At 38.7% G+C, this 23,209-nt stretch overlaps 1 protein-coding gene across 1 annotated transcript in view; it reads right to left on the reverse strand.

Moving 5' to 3' along the window:
* The window catches only part of LOC126155481 (uncharacterized), a 330,938-nt gene that overhangs the window by 199,989 nt on the left and 107,740 nt on the right, over positions 1-23,209 (reverse strand). The window contains 1 exon segment of the mRNA XM_049916231.1: positions 18,743-19,469. Coding sequence (XP_049772188.1) covers positions 18,743-19,469 — 727 coding nt within the window.

The following is a 23,209-nucleotide window of genomic DNA, read 5'->3' on the forward strand; positions in this document are numbered from 1 at the left end:
AAGTGAAAACTAACGCTGCATGTAAACTGAAGGAGGAGCACTGCTATTGGCTGCAGCGGGACATTAAGCGGAATCAGCAGCGACGGGCAAAAAAGTTTACCGGATCGGGATTAGAACCTGGAATCTGCCTCACGACAACTCACCCTCCCACCGAGCGCCATCTATCTGCAGTCTCTGTCCATTACACTCCTGTTCACTACTTAGAGATTCCCACAAGAGGTTGGACGTATTTTATTTGTGCATTCACACTGAAGAAAGAGGATCTACTACCCAGCCAAGATTATCAGTTATTTGAATTCACGGTGTCTGTTCCTTTGAAAGAATAGACGCCACACAAATCCCGCAGCAGTGTAGTGTTTCATAGCTACGGGATCTGTGTGGTATCTGTTCTTTCGAAGAAACAGACACCATGCATTCAGATAATCAAAATTAACAGTTCAAATACATTTTATGGCCAGTATATCCAGTTGCCTCAGATGCTCCCGAGATATTCAGCACAGGGCAACACAGGCTACTAGGCTAACTCAGTATTTAATAACAATACACTCCATGCAGGTAGCCAGATTAGGTGATAAAGACTCAGTGCTCAAAACTGTATGTAAAAGCCATGTTTGCTTTAATCCAAGTGTTGAATTTAGTGAAATATACTGCATAATGGATTGCTGAGTGCAAATGGTGTGTGCAAACTTAATGCCAAAGGTTTTAGCAGAGAACACACAAGCAGCTGAGATTTTTTAGAACAGTCCAGGGAGTAACAAGAAGAGACAGATTTAAGGAATTGATAGTTTAAATGAAAATATTAAGGAATACAGAAGGGAGTGGAAATAACATAAAGAAAGGATTCCAAAACAACTGCTGTAGAACATCCCTATAGGAAGAAGGAATATTGGTAGACTGAAGAGAAGATGGATGGATTAGTAAGTAACAATGAATCAACTGCCCTAATTCTTGAGGACGATGAAGAGGACAAGGAGGAGGAGGAAGAGGTCTGACAACCAGTGACAAGGCTCAGGTTTTCGAATATGTTCTAGAGATCAAAAGGCAAAGAGGTGAGTGACAATATGCAGGAGTTCTTTAATGTCTGAGGATTAAGGACTGACTCACATGAAGGAAGATTACTTCATTACAATAAAAGGTATTTATGAAATACAAAGTGGTAATTCAGCTCCAACCACCTTATAGAGTCCCTATCTGGCTTTTCTTTGCGACATAAATGTAAGTGAAAATACACAGTGTCAAGGTTACACATACACTAATGTAGACTATAACAATGTAATGGATTGTTTAATTGTGGTTTACTTTTACAAGTACGATAATTCAAAAATGTTTTCTGCATTTGCCGGCGACAGTTAGTACAGCGTGCGCATGTGCTTAACTGCTTTGTTAACGTAAACACACATCAGTAGTGATGCAGACACCAGAGCATAAAGTGCTTTGCGTACTTTCTCTCGCTGAGCTAAAAGGTCTGTCACACTGACACTGTTTTCTGCGTGAGTATGGAGTGTGATCAACTGACGATATTCCCAATTACTTAACAATCAAGAAGAAGTGGAACAAGCGGCTTTGGGAAAATATAGGAGTCTGCTTTCAATTGAGAGAACTAATCCATTTGTTGCTTGGGCTCCTACAAGCCCAGAGATTGCACAACTTTATTTTTCTCCGGGGATTTATCAAGAATCTAGCGTACCAGATGGCAGTTAATGATATACCAGATTTGCGCCATCGCATTTGTGCAGCTGTCACAAATATTACACCTACTATGCTGTAAACCACTTGCAGAAAAGTAGAATACAGATCAGCAGTCTGTCGCATCACTAATGGTGCACATATCAAGTTGTATTATGTGTGTAAAAACATTCAGAGTTACCATACTTGCAGAGACATGCTATCAATAAATATCTCAACTATTTCTACATTTTATATTACTACAGTGTGTATAAATGGACAAGAAAAAAAATTCCCGGATTTTTACTGGATCTTCCAGTTCAAAACACACTTTTTCCCATGTAAAAATGCACTTCTTCCAAGGTGACAAAACACTTTTTCCATGATAAGTGACAGTATAGTTTCCTTCAGAGCAGTAAAAACATAAATCCTTTGAATGCTAAAGGTTTTATACACCAGTGTAGAACTTCCCGGCACTTAAGAAAACTAAAATCAGCAAGGGTAAAACAAAAAAAAGGGGGGGGGGAGGGGAAGGAGACGGAGAGAGGGAGGGAGGGAGGGATGGAGGGACGTTTGGGAGAGAGAGAGAGGGGGGGGAGGGAGAGGGGGAGAGGGGGGAGGGGGAGAGGGGGGGAGGGGGAGGGGGAGGGGGAGAGAGAGAGAGAGAGAGAGAGAGAGAGAGAGAGAGAGAGAAAATGCTTTTTGGAAAGATCTTTTGATGTGCAGCAACATGTACATTGCATATTTTCATATTACGATATGCTGCCTATTTTCATATTACGAAAGTATAAATTCGAATTTCGGCAAACACAGCACATTAATTTCTGAAGAATTGAAATAGAGATTGCAATGCGCTTTTGTAAGCCAATCATAGCTTATGTCACGTGATCTCACCAGCCAATGACAATGAGTATTCAGAGCATAGAACACATGATGTGGTAAGCCAATAGCAACATCACTGTTAAGTAGCACGAACACACAAACAGGTAAAGTTAATGGTTTAAATTAATGTACATAGTGTAGTTACAAGAAAAGCTAAGCTTTCATGAATAATATTGATCTTCAATAATAAGATACAAGAGAAGCTAAGCTTTCAAATGTAATACTGGTCTTTTTAGCGTTTGTTACATTTTTAAGATACATCACACGAATGTGCCAGTAAAATTTTGAACAATGATATTAATGTCTGGTGTTCTAGGTTCAAAATTATTCCAAGTGGTTGGTCCTCAAAGTGTTAAGTTTTCAATGAGAGTCAAAGGCTCTGTGATTTAAGAAATTCATTGCACATTCTCACACCTAACATAATTCGTCTTGTGTAAAAGAAAATTTCCTTTGAAAATAATGCTTTTCAAAGAACCATTTGCAATATTTTCCCGCAACCTCTTTGATATGGGTGCGTTTCAGCAGGTTTCAGAGAGCGCATGAAAATGGGTGTTACTGCGTGTGGGCAGTTACGATGACGTAGGAAGCCCGTATTTTTGAACACATATACCGGTAGCCCCACATGATGTCAAAAAAGAAACAGGACATCATAGGATACTCCGAGAGCACAGGAATTTCGTAATACATACTAAAATGCATAATTCGGCTTAAAGGACACATTCATCTGTCCATATTTGCAATGCAATAGGCCCCAACCTGATATTAAGCTGTTCAATGTGCTTTTCAAGATCCAAATTTTCAAGGGAGTACCACATGCATCTGCGAAAAAGATTAGCAAACCGACAAAAATAACTTCCTTGTTGTACAAGGCGATTAATGCTTGACTGCCAATAACATGGAAAAATAAAATCAGAAAAGTGAAACTAATAACATATTTTGGCTTTCCACAATTATGTGAATGTATTGCAGTTCACTTGATAGCTCCCAGCCACAGAAATCCGTTTTGTCTTCATTTGACATGTGGACTGTAAATGAAGAGAATGCAGCAAAATCACTAAATGTAAACATGGGTCACTACCCCCCTCCCCACTTCAACCCAGACTGCTCTGCGCATGTGCGAATCTGGCAGGTAGGTGCCCCAGAAAAATTTTTCTGGGTAGTGCGACTGCTTCTTGCTACTGCTGTAGCCATACATCAGGTAGCCAGAAGCGGAAGGTACTACTCATATGCAACTCAACTGCGCATGCACAGAAGCCTGCTGGCAACTGCTCAAAACGAACTTAATGTAAAAAGTTATGACGTCACGCTCATCATAAGTAGTTGGCTGTTATGAAGTATTCTATTGTTTTTGTCCTAAAACCTTTGACACATTTTGCTTTAGCCAGGCGCTTGTGTGTGCAATGTGTTTTGTTGTTACAAATGGCGCATTTCCTTTGCAACCTAAGTTTTATTTTGGTTATATCCTGTTGTTTACATTATATTGCTGCAGTATTAGTCTGCAGTAGTCTTTGTTAGACTATCAGTTCTTACCAGCCAAAATTACCAAAATTTATCTCAAGACTAAAACAATGAAAAATTCCCAGAATTATAAAAATTTCCCAGGCTTTTACAGATTTTCTCCTGAATAAAAAAATTCCCAGGTTTTTCCCAGTTGTTCCAGAGTGTATACACCCTGCATTATAAATTCAACCTGGACACACTGTATCTCTCCTTTTACGAAGGGGTAAAAGCAATCTTCCTCGTCTGGTCTTTAAATTGGACATTCTGACTGACAGATCTGTACATAAGCACTTATCTATAACAGTCATGCTTTGTAGAGACAAATAAATGCATCATGAACAGTTCTCCCCCATGTCATGTTATTGGCAACAGATCTTAAACGTATTTGTTGTGTCATCGTCGTCATCATCATCATCATCATCATCTTTTAAGACTGATTATGCCTTTCAGCGTTCAGTCTGGAGCATAGCCCCCCTTATATAGTTCCTCCATGATCCCCTATTCAGTGCTAACATTGGTGCCTCTTCTGATGTTAAACCTATTACTTCAAAATCATTCTTAACCGAATCCAGGTACCTTCTCCTCGGTCTTCCCCGACTCCTCCTACCCTCTACTGCTGAATCCATGAGTCTCTTGGGTAACCTTGCTTCTCCCATGCGTGTAACATGACCCCACCATCTAAGCCTGTTCGCCCTGACTGCTACATCTATAGAGTTCATTCCCAGTTTTTCAGTGATTTCCTCATTGTGGACACCCTCCTGCCATTGTTCCCATCTACTAGTACCTGCAATCATCCTAGCTACTTTCATATCCGTAACCTCAACCTTGTTGATAAGGTAACCTGAATCCACCCAGCTTTCGCTCCCATACAACAAAGTTGGTCGAAAGATTGAACGGTGCACAGATAACTTAGTCTTGGTACTGACTTCCTTCTGCAGAAGAGAGTAGATCGTAGCTGAGCGCTCACTGCATTAGCTTTGCTACACCTCGCTTCAAGTTCTTTCACTATGTTGCCATCTGTGAGAATATGCATCCTAAGTACTTGAAACCGTCCACCTGTTCTAACTTTGTTCCTCCTATTTGGCACTCAATCCATTTATATTTCTTTCCCACTGACATTACTTTCGTTTTGGAGATGCTAATCTTCATACCATAGTCCTTACATTTCTGATCTAGCTCTGAAATATTACTTTGCAAACTTTCAATCGAATCTGCCATCACAACTAAGTCATCCGCATATGCAAGACTGCTTATTTTGTGTTCACATATCTTAATCTCACCCAGCCAGTCTATTGTTTTCAACATATGATCCATAAATAATATAAACAACAGTGGAGACAGGTTGCAGCCTTGTCTTACCCCTGGAACTACTCTGAACCATGAACTCAATTTACTGTCAACTCTAACTGCTGCCTGACTATCCATGTAAAGACCTTTAATTGCTTGCAAAAGTTTGCCTCCTATTCCATAATCTTGTAGAACAGACAATAACTTCCTCCTAGGAACCCGGTCATATGCCTTTTCTAGATCTATAAAGCATAGATACAATTCCCTGTTCCACTCATAACACTTCTCCATTATTTGCCGTAAGCTAAAGATCTGGTCCTGACAACCTCTAAGAGGCCTAAACCCACACTGATTTTCATCCAATTGGTCCTCAACTAATACTCGCACTTTCCTTTCAACAATACCTGAGAAGATTTTACCTAAAACGCTGATAAAGAGATACCTCTGTAGTTGTTACACTCTTTTCTGTTTCCATGTTTAAAGATTGGTGTGATTACTGCTTTTGTCCAGTCTGATGGAACCTGTCCCGATTCCCAGGCCATTTCAATTATCCTGTGTAGCCATTTAAGACCTGACATTCCACTGTATTTGATGAGTTCCAACTTAATTTCATCCACCCCAGCCGCTTTATTGCACTGCAATCTATTGACCATTTTTTCCACTTCCTCAAATGTGATCCTATTTCCATCATCATTCGTATCCCATTCTACCTCGAAATCTGAAACATTACTGATCGCATTTTCACCTACATTGAGCAACTCTTCAAAATACTCCCTCCATCTGCCCAAGGCATCCACAGGATTCACCAGCAGTTTTCCTGACTTGTCCAAAATACTTGTCATTTCCTTCTTACCCCCCTTTCGAAGACTGCTAATTACACTCCAGAATGGTTTTCCAGCAGCTTGACCCGTAGTCTCCAACCTGTTTCCAAAGTCTTCCCACGATTTCTTCTTGGATGCTGCAATTATCTGTTTGGCTTTGTTTCTTTCTTCAACATAACTTTCTCTGTCTACCTGGGTTCTGGTATGTAGCCATTTTTGATACGCCTTCTTCTTCCTTTTACAGGCTGCCTTGACTGTATCATTCCACCAAGCTGTTTGCTTCATCCTACTTTTACACACTACTGTTCGAAGACCTTCTTTAGTCACTTCTAGTACTGTGTCCCTGTACCTTGTCCATTCCTTTTCCAATGACTGTAATTGACTACATTCAACTAACTGGTACCTTTCTGAGATCGCTGTTATGTACTTGTGCCTGATTTCCTTATCCTGAAGTTTCTTCACTCTTATCCTCCTACATATGGACCTGACCTCCTGCACTTTCGGCCTCACAATCCCAATTTCACTGCAGATTAAATAATGACCAGTGTCATCAAAGAATCCCCTGAATACACGTGTGTCCCTCACAGCCTTCCTGAATTCCTGATCTGTTATTATATAGTCAATGACAGATCTGGTTTCCCTGCCTTCCCAAGTATACCGGTGAATGTTCTTATGTTTAAAAAAGGAGTTCGTATTTGTTGCGTTCTTTCTCAAATTCATCCTTCATTGTGGTGATCAAATTAAAAGAATACAAATAAATCTCTATATTACGTCCAACAGCCTGAGTAAGTTAAAGAGCATTTTGGTCACAACTGCAAGACAAACATGTTACTTCATCTATACTGGGAGCTCCAAGACATTATGCTCATTGAGCTATTATCTGTACATAATGCTCCAAACAGTGTCTTTGTATCTGTACATACTTTCTCAGTAGTTTATCTAAGAGGTACTTGATGATGACCGAGATGGTGGTAACAACAATGTTTAACACTAAAGCAGTATTTCTTTTCTTTGCCATGACAACAATCACAGTTTTAGTAATACGATGATACTGATAAACTGTGATTCAGTGACAGGGTGATACCACAATTCCTTTATCAGACTTTTATGATTTTTCCTGTTTGGCACAATTCTCAACAACAGAAAAATGTTTACTTGTGTTACATTACATTGTATACTGAAGCATATCTATACAGAGTGTACAATAATTGATGGAGTAAACATATGCAGTTGAAAGTACACGGCACTAGAAGCAAAAAAGTCTAAGAAAATGTAAGTTAACTCACAAACCTTACAACGGATCATTGGTTACAGCCACTACTGATGTCGTCCTGTGTAAACACCACATGCCAGTACACGGCGTAGTTGTCATCTGCATTTTCGAGGCTTTGAGTTGTAAATTGAATGGATGTAACAGTACAGTACATAGTCAGAGTGCCCCTCATGTCACTTGTTCACAGTGCCTACGTTGTGTTGTTTGATTATTAGTGGTAACATAGAACATTTCAGTAATGAGGAGTAGGTGGATATCCATTTCATGTATGGTAGGGCTAATGACAATGCACAGGAGCCTGCATGCTTGTACTAAGAAGCATACCCTGCCTGATAGCACACCAAGAGTCATGTGCATCAATGCCTCCAAGAAACTGGGTGCTTTGCATAGACTGCGAGAGCATGTAGACCTTCACAAGTTACACCTGTGCTTGAAGATGTGGAACACTCTCCAGTTGTCTCGACAAGGATACTTGCCACACATATACCTGGAAAGAGACAGAATAGTGTTTGGAGAATACGCAGCACAATGCAATGTAGCCCACGTAACATACCGAATTATTACTGAAAGTGTAGCCTGCCGTGAATCTGGGAGGAAAGCAGATTTTAGCTCTCACATTGGCACAGCTAACACTGGCTACTGGGCCGAGCGAGCTGTGTATTTGCCTTGCACTGTGTACAATATGTTACACATACTCTCTATGAATTTGAAGAAGTGCTACTAAATGTTAACTGATCTTCATATTTAGCATAACAAATTCTATGGCTAACACAACCATACTGTTAGAATTTCAAATCAACAATTTCAATACATTCAGGGGTATAAATTTTTACCTAAAACGCATAATAACTGTGCTGGCATTGTGAAAGTGTGTTAGGGACTGTAATGTATTCATCTATAGTATCAATGAAACTACAACCAAGAGGATAGTTTCATATAATCTAATTTTCTTTAGTTTCATTATCACAGATTCCTGACACAGTTAAAAATACTTCAGAAAAGTATTATTTTATCGGGTTTTGGAGAGACAGAGTGTGAATGGCAGGCATACATAAAGTGAGAATATGATATTTTATCAACACTACGTAAATGTTATGTGTGAGAAAGTAGTTGTGTAAAGGGGGAAATTGTGACATATCTCCACGTGAGCTTAATTTTGTAAAAGGTAGCCAGAAGGGGCATTGAGTATTAAATTTATTAGTAATTTATTTTGTGGAAAGAAATCATATTTTGTTTTTACTAAATTTTATATAGTTTCTGAATTTTGAGATTTTTAGTCTGAGTTACTTGTGGTATACTGATTGGCTGATGTTAGAAATACCGCGAATATAGAAGTGCTCAAGATGATCTGATTGGCTGCTTACCACACTAGCCAATCGGAATTCAGCATTTCCCGCATATCTGAGTAGGGCTTTGTGCCTTAGCTCTATGAATCAAGATAGTCACTCAGGAATCATCTTCTGTCAAACACCTATGTTAAACTGTGCTGATCAAATTTGTACAAAAATGAACAAATTCGCATGTTTGATCAGTTCTTGTGTCATTGACGAAAGGCGACTACAGTATTGTGTATTTTAAGAAAGTTTCAGCTTTACGAGTCGTTTATTTTAGGAGATATTCACGTGCAAACATTTTATGCTGTACGTAAGTTCCATGTGGCATGTTTTGTGCAGATTATGGGACATTGTGGCAAGTACTTCTTTGCATGAAGCCTACTGAGTGACTGAATGGATTAACTCACAAGTTGTAATGTATCAGTGAGTATTTAGGATGTTCAGAATATCACAGTCAGTAACATTGCATAACTGATCTCAGGATATTAAATATGGACTTGATAGCAATTTCGTGTATTTTAAAGATGATAAATGGGCTCACCAGAAATTTCAGACATTTTTTCAAATGAGTCGTGCATTAACCCCAAACGAGTAAGTTTCGTGTCTCTGAGGGGCGAACTTTGGTTCTAGATTAACATTCTTTGTCGGTGGATGCAACACCAAGCTGTAGGCAACCCCAACAACATTTTATTTATAGATGATGCAGAGTACACTTGTTATGTAGTGCTTAATTATCATGTTTAATTATCATGATTCTCATCTAGGCTCCAATACATATGCTGTGCACATGTCTCCACATCAGTGACACTTCTCACTGAGAGTATGGTTAGGGGTACTAGGTGATCATTTTTCTGGGTTGTACATATTATCAAACAAACTCAGTGGACAGAATTCCCTTTGGTTTCTGCAGCATAATCTTCCACGATTGCTTGAGGATGTTTCCTTACAGCAATACCAGAGGATGTACTACATGCATGATGGAGCACAGGCACATTTTGCAGCTATGGTGAGATGACATCTAATGTGCCGATATGGTCAAAGGAGGTTTGGGGGAGGAGGACCTGTACCATGGCCTCCAAGATCGCTTGGTCTAGGACCTATGCATTTATGTGTTTAGGGCCATCTTAAAGGTGTAGTGTACATCACTCCGGTTAACGCAGTTGCAAAAGACCTGTCAATGCTTGTCAAGAATTTTGAGATGATCCAGGCATGTTCAAAAGGACTTGAAACTAACTGTGGTGACAGGTACAGGCCTGGGTAGGTACAAGGACGACACTTTGAACACCACCTTTAACTACGAGTACAGTCAGGAAGCTGTTGTGCTCATTCAAAACAACTGCACTTCTACCAAAGTATCTCCAATTACTTTTCTTAATGTTGAACAGTATTGTTCCCTTTAACCAACTGGGACAACATTTACACACAAACAAGTTAGTGGTGGTTGGTAACAACAAAGTCACAATTACCTCACAAATGGCTCATTTGCAGACTTACGTTTATTGAGACACTTTATTTCTGGTATTGTGAACTTTCAACTGTATGTGTTTACGCCATAATTATGATACAACCTGTATAGCCTACATTCAGAGGGCTGGTTCTCAGTTCAAAGGACAAAAACTGTATTTCCCTTCCAATGTGCTTGCAAGACCAAACCAACCACCACATATAACTGCTTTATTTGTTTTGAATGATGTGGTAACATGTCATTTTATGTCACTGATGAAAATAACTCTAATACTGTCATTATTCTATTAGCACGCCCTTATTTCAGAGGAGTAAAATATTACAACTTAGTAAGAGGGAAGTAACTGTTTACTACAATATTTAATGCACTACATGTTCCATTACTTAATTTGTATATAAACTTTACTATCAGCATCTATATACTACTGAAAACAATACCAATGATCATGTAAACTCATTCAAATTTCTAGAGTTCTGTATAGCATACTGGGTACATCACTCACAGGGAAATATATCGAAAGCATGAGGATATGCAGGTGGTCCAAAATAATGTTCACACAGTCCACAGCTGCCATGATGCCTTCGATTACCAGCACAGGTCCCATGGAAGCCAAGGTGAATGATCCCCATAACATAGTACTGCCGTTATCCGTTTACATCCTTGGTGTGAAGCATGTTTAGAGTACCTCTTCACCTAGATGACACATACCCTGACACGGGCATTGACATAGTGCCACCACTATCACCAGGCTTCAAAATAAACTTCATGTAACCCATTAAAGTAAATGCACAGTCAGCATTCTAATAAATTATGTATCTGAAGATGTTTATATATTTTTCATAGATTTAGGAATCTCTGACCATTCTGCATTATTCACTGAACTACCAAAGACTGAGAAAGAAATTTCATGTAACAAAAGCCATATGAAAAGGAACTTCAATGAAAAAAATTCAATTTCATTTAGAAATAGGTTATGACAGGTTGAATGACCTTACAACTGCTGTATTTCGAATAATAGTAACTTTGACAAATTTTTAAGTGGCTTTCTTGAAATATTTAATGAAACTCTTCCACTGAAAACCACATGCAACAAAACAACTAATAAACTTAAATCGATAACCCAGGGTATAAAAATTTCTAGTGCCAGGAAAAGGAAAATCTACAATGAACTGAAATATAACAAAAACAGACATTTGAATGAGCATGTTAATAATTATAAAGCTATAATTTAAAAAGTTTTGAAGACAGCCAAACAAATGGCAAACAAGAAGTTCATTGTACAACATAAAAGTAAAACAAAAGCAAGGTGGTCTGTTGTCAAATGAGAATTAGCTGTTAGTCAGTAGTAATGAAATATCTATGATTAAAGCAGATGATAGCTGTATTGTAAAACTGGCTCAAATATCAGAGTGTTTAAATGAATTTTTAAATGTGGCAAAGTCAGATGCTAATGTAGCAGAGTATCAGAGTAAAGTAAGTCCCTTTGGAATCCACCAAGAAGCTGAATATCTTATGGATTTAAAAAAAGTCACAATAAAGGGTGTGGAAAATGTTATATTATCATTAAATATAAAAACTCTGCCGAGTGGGATGGATACCCACTAAAGAGATTAAAACAGTGTATGGCATAACAGTACCTCCCCTAATTAAAAAATTCAAACAGTCTTTTGAACAGGGATGCTTGCCCAATGTTTTGAAGTATGCCGAAGTCAGACTTCTGTTCAAGAAAGAGTGGAGGGAAGACATGGGAAGCTATCGGCCTATTTCTATTCTTCCAATCCTGTCAAAAGTGTTAAGAGAAAGTAGCTACAAACCACATCAAAAACTTTAGTGTAAAAATGATATTATCATAAGTAATCAATATGGATTTCAATCCAGAAAAAATACTCTGGATGCAGTGAATAACTTTATTGAAAAGATAGGCAAATCATTGAATCAAAGGAGTAAAGTTGCAGGTATCTTCTGTGATCTCACAAAAGCATTTGACTCCATGAACCATGACTTGCTTATCTACAAATTAGACAAATATTGGATTATGGACAAGGCTCTCAATTGGCTACCATCATACTTCCACAACAAAATCAAAGGGTAACTCTCACCTCAGATGCAGTGAATTATTATTCTAAATGGAGTATGGTATCACAATGTGTGCCTCAAGGCTACATTTTGGGACCAATCCTGTTTTAACTGAAGATAACGATGCACAAAAAGTTCTGAGCTCCATCGTGAGCACGTTGGATACCTTCGAAAACTGGTTCCCGTTAAAAGGGTTGAAACTGAACGTTGTAAAAACCCATGTGGTACATTTCAAAATGAAACATTCAAAGCATTTGGAACTTAAAACACAACATAACAATCAACTTATGAAAAAGTTGACACGGTCAAATTCCTGGGACTAAATGTGGACAAGAACTTAAGCTGGAAAACACATATTGAGTTTCTATTAAATAAACTATGCAGTTTTGCATTTGCAATGCAAATACTAGCAAATTCCACTGACTTGAGTACACAAAAAATTGCTTATCATAGTTATTTTGAATCTATCTTTAGATACGGGATAATTTTCTGGGTAAGTTCAAGTAGCATGTCTCGAATACTGAAACTGCAAAAGAAAATTGTCTGATACATGTTTATTGCACAGCAAACAAAACAAATCCTAACTGTCCCCTCCATATGCATTTATGAAATTATAATCTTCCTCTACAGCAGACAAAAATTATTTGAGGAGAATCATTTTAACCACACGTATAACACAAGAAACGAAAATAATTATATGTTACCCACACACCAGTTGAAATTATATGCAAGACTCCGTAGCATATGGGGATGACAAGATATAACAAGTTAATGAGCAAAAACGTATTTCATATGAAGCCGGAAATTTTAAAAGACGAGGCTACATCAGATTCTGTGGGATAAATGCTACTATTCATCAGACTAATTCATAGAGAATGAAACAATAATATGAGCAAGGGGTAATTGAGTGTTAGATTTTATTGTAAGTATATATAACGAAATTGTATTATTATTATGACGCTGTTTGTTAACATCAGCTGTTCTTCATTTGCGGTGAAATTTTGACATGTCTCCTGTACCTGAATCAAATAATTTAGATTATGTATGTTATGAGACAAATAAGCACAACTCACAATTCATCGCCACTGATTCACAGCACCATCTCAATGACATGGTGTCACTGCAATTATAACTGACAATGTCACTGGGTCATCGTAAGAACATGTGCAGTTCGTCTGCTGTGGAACCCCATGATCAACAATATGTGCTGATGATGTGCTCCAAAGCACTTGTACTTGCACCAGCACTGTGTCATGTAATCAGTTCTGCCACATATTGCTGCCTACACTGCTTTTCAGAGCAGGCAAGCGTCTGACCCTCTGTTCTGTGAGAAGGCACCTTGCACCTACTTGTAGTTTCACAATTTTTTAACCTTTTTTCATAGATGCTCACTACAGTAAAATGTCAACAGCTGACCAGTTTCACCATTTCCAAGATGCTCATTCTCAGTCATCCAGTCTTAACTATCTGCCCTTAGTCAGTCACCACTGTCAGTGGATTTCCTCATTTGATATAGTCATTAGAATGAATCCCTATATGCTTCTGCTCGAATTATATAATTTCCTTACTGAGTTGGATGTCCACAATGCCACCAGGTGGCAGTCCATCTCTTGCTAGGCAGGTCAGAACATTTTGGCTCTTCAGTGTACATGTAAATTACTGCCCACCTTTCCAAACTCCACTGGACAATCTCTTGTTTCCTCAATGGAGTAGTAATGTACAGTTCAAAATGCCAAAAGTATTATCTTCTGCTTCTCTTAAGGATTACTATAAACTGTGCCTCCTGAATGTAAGTACGGACTGAACTCCCTGTCTCTTTGTAATATGAACAATGATCTGAATTGAATTTTTCATTTCATATAGCAGAACCATGGACTTTACCAATGGTGGGGTGGCTTGGATGTCTCAGCAACACAGACAGCCGTACTATAGGTGCAGACACAACAGGGAGGTATCTGTTGAGAAGCCACACAAATGTATGGTTCCTAATTGGATGATTGACTGATCTGGGCTTGTAAAATCAACCAAAACGGCCTTACTGTGCTGGTACTGTGAACAGCCATAATGTTACCCAAGGGCATGCAGCTCAACTGTATGGTTAAATGATGATGACATCCTCTTGAGTAAAATTTAACCTCCAGAATATGGCCCCCATTTGGATCTCCGGGCAGGGACTACTCAGAAGGATGCCATCATCAGGTGAAACAAAACTGACACTCTACATATTGGAGTGTGGAATGTTAGATCCCATAAGCAGGTAGGTTAAAACATTTAAAAAGGAAAATGGATAGGCTGAAGTTAGATGTAGGTGAGATCAGTTAAGTCTGGTGGCAGGAGGGAAAGGGACTTCTGGTCAGGTGAGTACAGGGTTATAAATACAAAATCAACTAGTTTATATGCTAGCTAGTTCCACAGATGATGAAGTGACTGAAAATGTGTATGACGAGATAAAAGAAATTGTTCAGATAGTTAAGGGAGATGAAAATTTAATAGTGGTGGGTGACTGGAATTCGACAGTACGGAAAGGAGGAAAAGAAAAAATTGTAGTTGAATATGGACTGGGGGAAAGGAATGAAAGAGGACACCGCCTGAAAGAATCAAGTACAGACAATAATTTAATTATTGCTAACACCTGATTTAAGAATCATTAAAGAAGATAGTACATGTGGAAGAGACCTGGATACACATTGATTTTATAATGTAACAATACCAGAGAAGGAAAGTTGCTACCCACCATATAGCGGAGATGCTGAGTCACAATAGGCACAACAAAAAGATTCACACAATTATAGCTTTCGGCCATTGAGGCCTTTGTCAGCAGTACACATACACATATGCTAACACACACTCTCACGCAAACGCAACAATGTACACATATCTGCACTCTCAGAGAGCTGAAACTACATTGCAAGCAACAGCACCAGTGCATGATGGGAGTGGCGACTGGGTGGGGGTAAAGAGGAGGCTGGGGCGGGGGGGGGGGGGGGGGATAGTATGGCGGGAGTGGCGGACAGTGAAGTGTTGCAGTTTAGATGGAGGGCAGGAGAGAAGGTGCGGAGGGGGGAGGGGGTAAGTAGCGGAAAGGAGAGAAATAAAAAGAAATTAAAAGACTGGGTGTGGCGGTGAAATGACAGCTGTGTAGTGCTGGAATGGGAACAGGGAGAGGGCTGGATGGGTGAGGACAGTGACTAGCGAAGGTTGAGGCCGCGAGGGTTACGGGAACATAGGATGTATTGCAGGGAAAGTTCCCACCTGCGCAATTCAGAAAAGATGGTGGTGGTGGGAAGGATCCATATGGCACAGTCTGTGAAGCAGTCATTGAAATGAGGGATATCATATTTGGCAGCGTGTTCAGCAACAGGGTGGTTCACTTGTTTTTTGGCCACAATTTGTCGGTGGCCATTCATGCGGACAGACAGCTTGTTGGTTGACATGCCTACATAGAATGCAGCACAGTGGTTGCAGCTTAGCTTGTAAATCACATGGCTGGTTTCACAGGTAGCCCTGCCTTTGATGGGATAGGTGATGTTAGTGACTGGACAGGAGTAGGTGGTGGTAGGAGGATGTATCGGACTGGTCTTGCATCTAAACCATGACATTATGACTTACGTTAGAAGGTTGATTAAGGAAAAGCAAACCTTTGTTTATAGTATTTGTAGACTTGGAGAAAGCTTTTGACAATGTTGTCTGGAATAATCCCTTTCAAATTCTAAATGTGGCAGAGGTAAAATACTGTGAGCAAAAGGCTATTTACAACTTGTTCAGAAACATGATGGCAGTTATAAGAGACGTGGGCCGTGAAAGGGAAGCAGTGTTTGGGAAGGAAGTGAGACAGGTTTGTGGCCGATCTTCGATCTTATTCAATCTGAACATTGAGCACGCAGAAAAAGAAACCAAAGAAAAATTTCAAGTATGAATTAAAGTTCAGGGAGAAGAAATAAAAACTTTGGGGTTTGACAATGACATCGTCTTTCTCTCAGACAGACCAAAGGGCTCAGAGGAGCAGTTGAACAGAATGGACAGTGTCTTGAAAGGAGTATATAAAATGAACATTAACAAAAGCAAAACAAGGATAACAGAATGTAGTTAAATTAAATCAGGTGTTGCTGAAAGAATCAGATTAGGAAACGAGACACTGAAAGTAGTAGATGCGTTTTGCTATTTGGGCAGCAAAACAACTGACGACTGAAGTAGAGAGGACATATAATGTAGACTGGCAATGGCAATAAAAGAATTTCTGAAGAAGAAAAATTTGTCAACATCAAATACAGATTTAAATGTTAAGAAGTCTTTTCTGAAAGTATTTGTCTGGAGTGGTATGGAAGTGAAATGTGGGCGACAAACAGTTTTGACAAGAAGAGAATAGAACCTTTGAACATGTGCTCAAAGAAGGATGCTGAAGATTAGATGGGTAGATCATGTAACTAATAATATGTGAACAGAAATAGGGAGAGAAGCAATCTGTGACACAACCTCACTGGAAGAAGGGATCAGTTGATATGACACATCTGAGACATCAAATGATCAATTTAGTATTAGAGGGAAACATGGGAGGTGAAGCTTGTAGAGGGAGACCAAGAGATGAAGACAATAAGAAGATTCAGAAGGATGTGAGATGCAGTAGCTATTTGGAGGTGATGAGGCTTGCACAGGACAGAGTAGCATGAAGAGCTATATCGAACCAGTATTTGAACTGAAGACCACAACAACAACAACAACCGTAGAATAATTTTTTTATTTCAGAAATGAATCCTGGAACCACTCAACAGAAAGATTACTCCATTACCAACAAGGAAGTAGAAGCAATGTTGGCAAAACAAATTGACAATGGACCTAAAAAGAGCAGAACTGAAATAATTGAAGACTATAAAGTCTACTGCTTGAAAAGGAAGGAGAGGCAGAAAAAGTCCACTTACAATATTTTTAGTCACCTTAATGTATACAGTACAGGTCATGATCATGAAAGAAATAACATTAGGCACACATGTGCAGATATTGTCTTGTTATTCATTTTATGCAAGATCACAATGCATTCTTCACTTTTTTACTAGTAACACAAAGATAATGAATGTCTTTCATTATGTGACAGTCTACTAATGATGGATAGTGCCCAAGCATCCACCCAAATGACCTTCTGAATCAACAATACAATATTTATTGATGCAGGTTTATAATGTCATTTTCTACATCAACATCTACAGTCTGCAAACAAATGTGAAGCGCATGGCTGAGTATGTCCCATTGTACCAGCCATTAGAGTTTCTTCCCCTTCTATATATGTATGGAGCACAGGAAGAATTATTGTTTAAATGCCTCCGTAATTAATTTAATCTTGTCCTCTTGATATCTATGTGAGCAATACAGAGGGGGTTATAATATACTCCTAGAGGTATCATTTAAAGTTGGTTCTTGAAACTTTTGCAAACAGGCTTTCTTGGAGTAAGTTCAAAAATCTGACAGTTTAGTTTCTTCAGCATCTTTGTGACACTCTCCCAAGGTAAATTAAACCTGTGACCATTCGTGCTCCCCTTCTCTGTATATAATCAATATCCCCTGTTAGTCCTATTTGGTATTGGGTCCCACACGCTTGAGAAATATTCCATAACACGTCACACAAGTGATGGTAAGCAATGTTCTTTATAGACTGATGGCATTTCTCCAGTACTCTACCAATAAACCAAAGTCTACAACCTACTCTATCTATGACAACCTATGTGATCATTCCATTTCAGATCCCTACAAAGTGTTACACCCAGGTATTTGTATTTGTTGGCTGTATCCAACTGTGACTAACTTGTATCAAAGTCATAGGATACATTTTTTGTAAAGTGGACAATTTCAGATTTCTGGACATTTAAAGCAAGTTGCCAGTCTTTGCACCACTTTAAAATCTTATCAGGATCCGACTGAATATATATGCAGCTTCTTTCAAGACAGTACTTCTTTGTAGATATCTGCATCATCTGCAAAAAATCTGACGTTGCTACTAATACTGTCCGCACTGTCACTAATATACAATATGAACAGCAAATTAAACACAACACTCACATAACTCCCAGAGATAGAGCACCAACTTGGATTGTGGAATAATAGGGAAAAATAGGTGGTGCCATTTTCAGAGGAACTGATCAGCCTTTAGCACATGAGCTTTAGAAACTGTTTGTGAAAACCAGATCTGGATGGCCAGATAGAGATATGGACTCCACTCTTCAATGATTTACACAACTGTTCTACAACTTAACCCTTTGACTGCTCTGGACGTGTTAACGCACGCGCCTTTGTACCTGTCCCTGTGTGCTCCGAATGTGTTTACGCACACCTTTGTACCTGTCCCTGTGTACTATGAAGATGTTTATGCGCACCACCAGTACCGCACGTTAACACATCCAGAGCAGTTAAAGGGTTAAAATGAGTTTACTAAAATGTCTCACACACTTACCTGCTTGCTCTGTTTCCGTCCTGTTGTGCATTGTTACGGTGACCACTGATTCGGGTGGTCTTGTCATGGTAGTAGAAGATAACCTGTTTTCATTAGGCATATGTGATGTAGCTGATGTTTCACGACTCGAAAAGTTCACAGATAAACTGTTAGCACTTTGTGAAGTCTGACCTTCTGGTTCACGCCTAAACCCTTCATTACAAACAATGCCTATGGGTCTAGGACACAGGACATTCGGCAATGCTTCATGATCATCTGACTGCACATTAGCACAGTTGGTTGAGTTACTAGCATCAAGCGTTAAAGTTGACCTAACTCCACTTGAACCAACTGCAGCAGGTGTATGGCTGCATTTCCCTAATGATGAACTGGAACTACTTGGACAAATTCTGCAGCACATACTGACATTTCCAGTGCTGCCCTCGTGGAAGCAAGGACACGAGTTGCTCCTTGCATGGCTGTTGACAGCTCGAGTCCCATTTACATTGGAAGCACTTGAATTAGAGGAAGAATCTACTGCACTAGAAAATCCCCTAGTTGATTTTCGGGCTTTGGTCTTTGAGGTAGTAGCTGTTGTACTACTACTACTATTTCTCATAGTCCAATTATTGTCTGTATTTGTAGCTGTATTGTTACATGTGCATCGATTTGCACTGTTTGCCGTCGCTGCATTGTTAATGGATCCACTGGTTTCCTCTGCCTCCATTGGGTCAGTTCCACGATCAGTCTGAAACAGAAATGCAATATTATTTTATAAATAGTCTACTGGTTTCCTTCAAGTTATGGAAGGGGTAAAGTGACATAACTGCCATTATGTAATCTGCACAATGGAACATACCTACCTGTTTTACAACAGGTATTCAGAACAAAACTGTTAATTCTGATTTTAACATCTGTTATGAAACTTATATATCTAGTGCCTATTAGTCTTCTATTATTAATTATTCTGGCTTAGTTCCCCAAGTCACAAGATTACAAATTGCTTCAAATTTTCATCTATTACCACATTTTCCTGGAGATTTAATTCTGAAGCTCTCATTCAAGCAGTTAAAATAGAACACAACAGTTTTCCCTGGTATATGCAAAATCCTTACAAGACAAGAAACAGGAAGAGAGATGCAAGTGTCTATCTCTCATGTGTTCAAAAAAATCACAATTTACAATGATGGTAAGTTGTTGTTAAATAATAATAATAATAATAATAATAATAATAATAATAATAATAGAGTTTTGAACCACATTTGCAAACTATTATTCATAAAAATTACAACTGCTTAATTGTTCTCCAGATACTCGCAATCAATCTCATGATGATAAAATCATACTGGTCCTAACAACGCAGTACAAATTTGATATAAATTTACTTGACACACGCAGTCCTACAGCAATCACTCGAAACCAATACTTGCATTCCCATGCACATTAAGACAGTGGACTGTTCTGCAGGTGGTTATCCAGCAAGGACTAAATACATAAAGGTGTGAATCATTATTCTATAGTCTAATTAGAATTATTTGACAGTTGACGTCTGTCACTTGCTACTAGTGTTGCCACATTGGCTGCAGGTTACAGCTCGGTTATAGATGACACAAAAACAAGGTGGGTCACTTCACAAATGCTGTTAATGTATAATGCAGAGCAAGTTGGAAGTGGCTGATGTGAGGTACGATGGAAAAGTGAGATGCCATGTCAACAACCGATTTTAAAGGATCTATGACTGAACTACCGCAAACGGCATGTTTCATAGCCCTGAATTCAAACTCGTGTCCTAACCTAACCACACTCACGTGATATGCAATGTATCCAAGAAAACAGTAGTCAACATCCAGCAGAAGAACTAAAATCATGATCATTTTGTTCATGGTGATTTAAGTTAACCTCTACAAGCAAACTCAGGACATAAAAATTTCAGTTTCAGCACTAAACAACAAATCGTAATTTTTCGCTATCATTCACTGGTTACCTGAAACTATTCTCACACTGGCTACACAAACTGCCACTTCACCAACTGATGAGCAGTCCTGGTTGGCACTTGGTTGTAGATTATAGACAATACAGACAGATTCCAAATGAAAAAACAATGATACATAGAAAAATAAGATGGTAAAAATGTCAATATGATACGGAAAATGATGCGGCACAGTATTAGAAATAAAGAAATTACATTTATATCAATTAATTAAATAAAAATAATAATGAGAATCTTTTGATTAGATTTAGAAATAAAAAAATTCATTGTACATCATGAGTTTTGAACTTGCGACCTTCTACATGACAGGCAGTACGCTAGCCACTGCGTTATAACACCATGATGCTTAAAGCTGTTTCACCTATGACTCTGATATTACAATAGCAACAATGAACTGCAGCCTTCAACAATTTGATTTCACATAATGTCATATGAAACTTTTCTAATATAAGCCCTTCTCTGTGATTATTATAACTATGTATGTGACACTGAACTGTGTCTAGTGCGGAAGGATCCAGTACTCCTTGTTTAGTACTGCATATAAAATGTGTGTGTGTGTGTGTGTGTGTGTGTGTGTGTGTGTGTGTGTGTGCGCGCGCGCGCGCTGATCATGAGTGATGAAATACAAAACTGAAGCTCAGATAGAGGATTCAGGATCCAAACACAACAAGAAAGAAAGCCAGACAAGGTGAACTGAACAACAGTTTTGGCAGTAGTAAACTTTTCTGGCATGATATTGAGAGCTCTGACTGGAGGAATCTAAGTCCAAGCCTATGAAGTGTAAAAAATGAAGTGTCAACTGTCAAGTAATTTTAATCGGATTATAGTTTTTGAATGGGCTTGATATTGTTTCAGTCCGTTATACTGCAGTATTTGGTGAGGAGCAGTGTGATCATGAAGAAACACGAACTCGCAAAAAGAAAATTACACAGGGAGTGAAAATTAATTACAATTAACAATGACGATAAATAAATTAAATACCACAAAAGGGGAAATGAACAAAAAGATGCACAAAATTACGTGATGAGTTTCAAAAAGGGGATTTTGTTTTAAAAATCACATGTTAAGATACTACATAAGGAAAAAATTAAGCATTACTTGACAACAATTTTGGCAGCAGTTGTGAAGTGAAACAGCACTTAGAAAGCTCTTGGTACATTTAACTTCAGTACTCAGAAGAGAGGGCAATACCTCACAGTTAAACCATAGGCTGTCATATAATTTATAAACTGGATGCACGCTCTCAAAATGTGGTATACTGATTCAAGAGCACAAGCAGCCCACAATGGGAGACTAGTTGGAGTACTTGGGTACAAAGCTGTTCAATGGTTCCAATGGTTCTGAGCACTATGGGACTCAACATCTTAGATCATAAGTCCCCTAGAACGTAGAACTACTTAAACCTAACTACCGTATTTACTCGAATCCAAGCCGCACTTTTTTTCCGGTTTTCGTAATCCAAAAAACCGCCTGCGGCTTAGAATCGAGTGCAAAGCAAGCAGAAGTTATGAAAAATGTCGGTATATGCCGCCACAACTAACTTCTGCCGCCGAATATATGTAGCGCTACGCAGGAATACTTTGTAGAGGATAAATACTGGCGCCAAAATCTCAGCGTCAGTAAATAAATTTAAAAAAAAAGGAGAAGACGAGCTTTTTTTCTCCGCCGCGAGTTTCGACCACTGCATTTTCATACATTATCCAACGAAGTAAATACAAATTCCATATTGTTCATCTTCGAATGTAGCACAATTTCAGTGTACTACGAAAATCTGACTGGCAAGACTGGGATGTTTGTCAATATGGCCAACTCTACGTTCTGAATTTTTTCCTATCTGTGAGAAGAGATGGTTGCTAATAGGAACCTGATGAAATTTGAATCATATACAGTATTCTCTTCACCATAAGAATTATACGAATATAAACATTTTGCCATGTATTCTTTCGTGTTTGCTGCTATCTCATTTAAATCCTGTCTGCCTAATAAACTACGAAACTAGAGTGAGACAACAGCAAACGCGGAAGAATATACGTATCGTGTCATGTTTATATTCGTATTATTCTTATGTCTAATAGTGATACAGTCAGAAATGAAGCACGGCAAGTGACTAGATTTTTAAATCTAAAATGACTCTAATTTCTGTGCAGAATTTGATGTAATAAAGAAGCGACCGCAAAGATTTTCAAACGGAGAAAAATTTTCGCCTAACTTTCGTTCAGAACATGTTCTATCATACGCAGTCTATTATTTGATTCTTGTTGATCATTATCAAAGAAAGCAGCAGTGTAAGTAACAACAAATTGCGGTCTCTTGCCATTGTTTTGCTAATGAGACGATTCCTCTTTTTTTTTTTTTTTTTTTTTTTTTAAATTGTACGTGGCGGTAGCGCGCACAAAAGCAAGCCGTGCCGCGAGCCGCGACAGGTCGTAAACACGCACTATCAGAATGCGACAAACAATGCATGACACAGTGCAGTAACGCATTTTCAGCTTAAGAGT

Source organism: Schistocerca cancellata, chromosome 2 (genome assembly GCF_023864275.1).
Source record: "Schistocerca cancellata isolate TAMUIC-IGC-003103 chromosome 2, iqSchCanc2.1, whole genome shotgun sequence".
Taxonomy (NCBI): domain Eukaryota; kingdom Metazoa; phylum Arthropoda; class Insecta; order Orthoptera; family Acrididae; genus Schistocerca; species Schistocerca cancellata.